The sequence below is a fragment of the Palaemon carinicauda genome, chromosome 43 (assembly GCF_036898095.1).
Source record: "Palaemon carinicauda isolate YSFRI2023 chromosome 43, ASM3689809v2, whole genome shotgun sequence".
Taxonomy (NCBI): Eukaryota; Metazoa; Arthropoda; class Malacostraca; order Decapoda; family Palaemonidae; genus Palaemon; species Palaemon carinicauda.
The window spans coordinates 16,735,599-16,741,059 of NC_090767.1; the positions used below are offsets into that span (position 1 = coordinate 16,735,599).

The following is a 5,461-nucleotide window of genomic DNA, read 5'->3' on the forward strand; positions in this document are numbered from 1 at the left end:
GTTAGTTGAACTACAAAGGCAACTTAGCCGTCATCTCATCAACCCATCATGGATACATCTGAATAACCATTACTACAGAGATTCAGAGCCGACCGTAGAAGAGAGAGAGTCAATCAAGAATCTACTCACCAATGAGTAAGTTATTATTATTTGACAGTTATTTTTAACATTATAAAGATACAGATAATCAAATATCTCTATAACAATACACTGGTACATGATCATACATACAAACATATGCACATGCACACATGTATAGGCCTACTAATAAAGAGAGAGAGAGAGAGAGAGAGAGAGAGAGAGAGAGAGAGAGAGAGAGAGAACTCATAACGTTTAGTATAACAATCAAGTTGAGTCTTGTAAACAATATATTTTATATTGTCAGTATCATCATTATCATCATTGTCACAATTAGACTCATAATAAGTCGGCTAAACATCAAAAAGTCCCGATTTTACTTTCTCATTTTTCGGTGATATTAATTTCCATATTTTACGAAATTACTCTTTTTTACTTTTTGTTTTCGTCATCATTATCATCATCATCATAATCATGATCATGATCATGATCATCATCATCATCATCATCGTCAACTTGATAATGAAATTCCCAATCAAATCCAATAACTATTTCTTTCTTTTCTTTTCTTCTCTTTGGAACAGTTGTGAGATTTACTATGGCATCTGGGACCCAACGTTCCAAATCCCTCCAAATATTGAATGGCTCTCTGTTATGTTCAAGGACCATCCCAGCCTCGACGCCTTCTGTCAATCTTTGGAAAAGACAAAACAGATTTTCGTTTTATGTAAGTAATAATAATATTATTTTCTCTGTTCCTTTCCTCCGAGGGACATTACAATACCTGGCCTCCTTTCCCTCATCCTCATCCTGTCATTCAGTCTGTTAATATCGTTGTTATCATTATCAATATCATTGTTAACATCATTATTATCATCATTATTACTCTATAGATGTAGAACATTATATTCAGAGATCTCAATCAGGTTTTATTTTCACAAAAAGGAAAATATTGCTTTCATCTGATTTGAATTTCATATAAAAGTTTTCAATGTTAAGTTTCAATTTCTTTCCTTCCATATATTAAAAGGAAATGTCTCATTTCTATGGCCTTGATTAAATTAATAATGATAGAAATGAATCAAAATGATCATGATTGTAATGAATAGGAAACTGATATCGGCACCAGCCATAGTCAAACGCGTCGCCTCCTGACTCCGCCTCCTTCCTGCGCTGATTGGTTCTCTACAAGGAAGTGGGCGGAGTTATCCGAACGGGAGAACCAATCAGCAAAAGGAAAGTGAAAAGGTATCGGCCAATGAAATTGGGCCAATCAAATAAAGCTGAGTTGTTATTGGCTGAGGTGATTTAGATAGTTCATAATGTGAGGGTTTCATGAGGAGACTGATGACATTCCTTATGCGAGCGGCTACAATGGTCGCACAAACAAACGCACACACATTAGTTCTTTTGCCTCTAACTCCGTTGTTGCAGTTATTATTATTATTATTATTATTATTATTATTATTATTATTATTATTATTATTATTCCCATTTGACCTTTTCCTTTAGAATCTCAAGAAAGAAACACATAGATTATCATTTTTCTCAACGTTCTTCTTCTTCTTCTTCTTCTTCTTCTTCTTCTTCTTTCTCTTTCAGGGATTCTCTTCAGTGTCAACGACGTCAGCAGCGTCAGTCGAACCATCCCTTTCTTGGAGGAGGATCCATATGTCATTGTCATTGACGTCAAGGAAGAAGACATCGAGAAGGTTGGGGACATCCTTCGGACATTGCAACCACAGGATGCAAGGAGGTGAGGAGACAATATTCCTTAAAAGAGAGAGAGAGAGAGAGAGAGAGAGAGAGAGAGAGAGAGAGAGTATTATCATTATATCATATTATTATATTATTCATTATTGAGTTTACCTAATACTCTGAGAAAATAGGCCTATGTCCTGTCAAAATAGATATGCATATATATAGGCCTACTGTGAGTACCCTTTCACACACACACACACACACACACACACACACACACACTTATGTACGTGGAGATCCCTTAGAGTTTATCCTCTTATGCCCATATAAGGACATAGGAATGTTCCTAACAATAGAATGCATCGAGTGAAGTTGGAATTCCTCGTTGCTCTCTTTTTATTCTATTATTAGGAACGCACACACTCCCTCATTCACTCTGCCGCTCTCTCTCTCTCTCTCTCTCTCTCTCTCTCTCTCTCTCTCTCTCTCTCTCTCTCTCTCTCTCTTCCCATTATTATTGAAGTATTCACAAGTAAACAGTTGTGTGTGTGCGTGTGTGCGTGTATGTGTCTGAATGCACATGTCCATCTTAACGAAACAAGATAACAATAAAAGCATAAAATAATGAATAAATGTGGATGACATCATTTCCTTTCTTCTTTTCATTTCATTTCATTTCATCCCATTTTCTTCCTTTCCTTCTTCTTCCCAACAGATCGTTCCTGTCAATCTGGTTTCCTCTGTGTTCCCTGGGGAGGACGAGGAGCCCTGAGGTCATCCTCAGACTCCTCGCCTCCTTGAAGGGAGTCAGGGTGAGATACACATCTGGTTCCCATCAGAAGAACGACCAGATGACGAAGCCTTAGTCAGAGAGATGGATCTTAAGGCAAAGGAATCCACCGGATGTGAATATGGTGTTGATTGGTGAGTTTGCTTCTTCTTTTTATACTTCTTCTTCATAGGTGTTGTACGATCTCTCTCTCTCTCTCTCTCTCTCTCTCTCTCTCTCTCTCTCTCTCTCTCTCTCTCTCTCTCTCTCTCTCTCTCAAAGTTCCAAACCTTTCCGTAGGTGATGAACCAGGATAAATAAACTGTATTCACTATAGGCCTAGTTTCAAAATTATATTTCTTTAAGATTTGACTTTTGCTTTTTTATTATTAGTTATTATTTTTAAGAAGATATATATATATATATATATATATATATATATATATATATATATATATATATATATATATATATATACAGAGAGAGAGAGAGAGAGAGAGAGAGAGAGAGAGAGAGAGAGAGAGAGTTATCTATAACAATTTCCATCTCATTATTATATCCATTTATTCAGATTTTTCTGTTAAAATTATCTGATCATGTGTGTTTGCACCTCAGTATTTCTTGTTCCCTTCAATTATCTCCTCACAGCCTTTAACTCTCATCATATTCCTTATTATCATTACTCCTTTCTATAATGAATAGAATAATCTTCGCCTATGTTTTTTTTTATTCATTAGCTTTTTTGTTTATTCATTGCATTTAACCAAAGTCTTTTTCTTAATGGTGTTGTCTATTTTGCTCGTCAGGTGGGCTTGAAGTTGATAAAAATCGCTGGGAAAGAAGAAGAAGAAGGAGAAGAAAAAAAGAAGAAAAAGGAGAAGAAGAAGACGTTCATCGAAGTTAATTCTTCAACAACAGATGCTTTTTATCTCACTCTAAATTCAAATCACCAAATTAAAATTCATTATCACAATTTATCCCTAAATGATCAAATAGTGTTACAATACCAATAAGGGATTCATGGTAATCTACCTTTCTATAATGATTAGATTATAAAATTCACTTTCAGATTATAAAGGTGATTTCTGTAAAGGATTCTGATATGTGACATTGAAAAGAGGTGACGCAAATTGTGTTGTCCAGGGAACATGGTAAGGAGAAGATTTGCCTTCTGCCACCAAGATATAAAAAAACTGTTTCAAATCTACTTTTATAACTTGTACGGCTGCTCGCTATGGGCAAACTATAAGCGTGAATCGATGAGACCTATCACAGTCCTTCACAATGATATCCTAAGACGCCTCACTAATACCCCGAGGCACCATTCAGCTCCAGTGATGTTTGTTGAAAATAGACTGAAAAACCGTCATTCGACACTGTATAGTAAGTCTCACCTCCCGCCTACGTTCTAGTGAAAATCCCCTAATTCAAAATGTGCTTGCAAGTGCTGCTAGAATCAAATCCAAAATGTGGGAAACCTGGAGTAGGGAAGCGTCAGTGCAATGAATTGTATTTACTAATCTCTGTTGTTGTGGCTATGCAAAATCTTCATCACTAAATAACATTGGAATGATATCCAGTAATGGTGTGATAATGTGTTTTATTATATTATATCTTTGTTGTCTGGAAGTCCTGCTGTTATCATCATTATTATTAAGCAATAATGCTACTATGATTTTATTACCCAGACCTTAAAACTCTGGGATCAACCTGCTAATTGATGTTTGCACTGTATCACTGATAATATTGCATATCTTATCTTTCTTACTGATGTCATAAATGTAAGATCACTGCACCTCTATTGTAATTCTGTACTTGGCTTTTGCTGATATAAAGATTATTATTATTATTATTATTATTATTATTATTATTATTATTAAATCGGATAGACTTGGTGTGTGTGTGTGTGTGTGTGTGTGTCATTCGCACAATGATTGGTATACTAATCAAAAGCAGTTGCCATGTACTGTCAGACAGCAATTGCCAATTTACCTAAATGTAACATGATTAAGATTTGGTCATTATGATTGTTATCACCATGTATGAATTAATATTGAAATATTATTCAGTAGGTTATGTGTATGTTAATATTCATATGAATTCTTCACGTATTTTATATATATATATATATATATATATATATATATATATATATATATATATATATATATATATATATATATATGTGTGTGTGTGTGTGTGTGTGTGTGTGCGTGTGTGTGGGGAGGGGGAGTGTGTTTGTGTTTGTTTAATCATGTCTCAGACATCTACTTGATAATAACAAATGTTGGGGAAAGTTCAACGTCTTTTCATAAAAACCTATTTTTTGGAAACTTTTATTATTAAGTTTATTGTTATATTCATTCTCCTATTTGTTCTTTTCACTTATATCTATTCTCAGAACTTTGCTTTTGTTTAATCATTTCAATGAAATATTTTTTAGTTTTTGAAGTGACAAAATAGTGCATGACTTATATCTTGTCATATTCTTAGCAAAATCCTGCAAGACTTGAATGTACTAAGCTTCACTCTAAAAATTGTCTAACATCTATTCATGACAATCAAGTCTTGCTGGTGATAGTAGAGGCGATGGTAGGTAATAAGTAACAGTGGAAATCATCATAAATAAATCTCTGAATGAAACAAATGTTGTTTTTATCACCTTTAACGTTTTATTTTTCAATATTAGCCCATATAGATAACATCTTATGATATGTCCCTAATCTTCCCTCAAAGCTCTGGACGGAATCTGTTTAAGTCTGTAAAGCATCAGCTCTCCAGAGAATTCTCTCTCTCTCTCTCTCTCTCTCTCTCTCTCTCTCTCTCTCTCTCTCTGGAGGTAAATGAAGACATAATTCTTACATAAGTCCTCCAAAGGACTCATATCATGCAACAAAAAAGAAAAGAGAAAAA

At 34.5% G+C, this 5,461-nt stretch overlaps 1 protein-coding gene and 1 long non-coding RNA gene across 2 annotated transcripts in view; both read left to right on the forward strand.

Annotated features, from left to right (window-relative positions):
• LOC137633732 (uncharacterized) overlaps window positions 1-139 on the forward strand; it is a 5,698-nt gene extending 5,559 nt beyond the window's left edge. The window contains exon 4 of the mRNA XM_068365978.1: window positions 1-139. This exon is cut by the window's left edge and continues 153 nt beyond it. Within this exon, the coding sequence (XP_068222079.1) occupies window positions 1-139 (139 nt within the window).
• A 1,612-nt stretch (window positions 140-1,751) lies between these two features.
• Window positions 1,752-4,650, forward strand: LOC137633595 (uncharacterized). The gene is made up of 3 exons (XR_011042295.1): window positions 1,752-1,834; window positions 2,495-2,703; window positions 3,355-4,650. It is a non-coding gene; the product is annotated as an uncharacterized lncRNA (long non-coding RNA).
• Window positions 4,651-5,461: the final 811 nt, after the last annotated feature.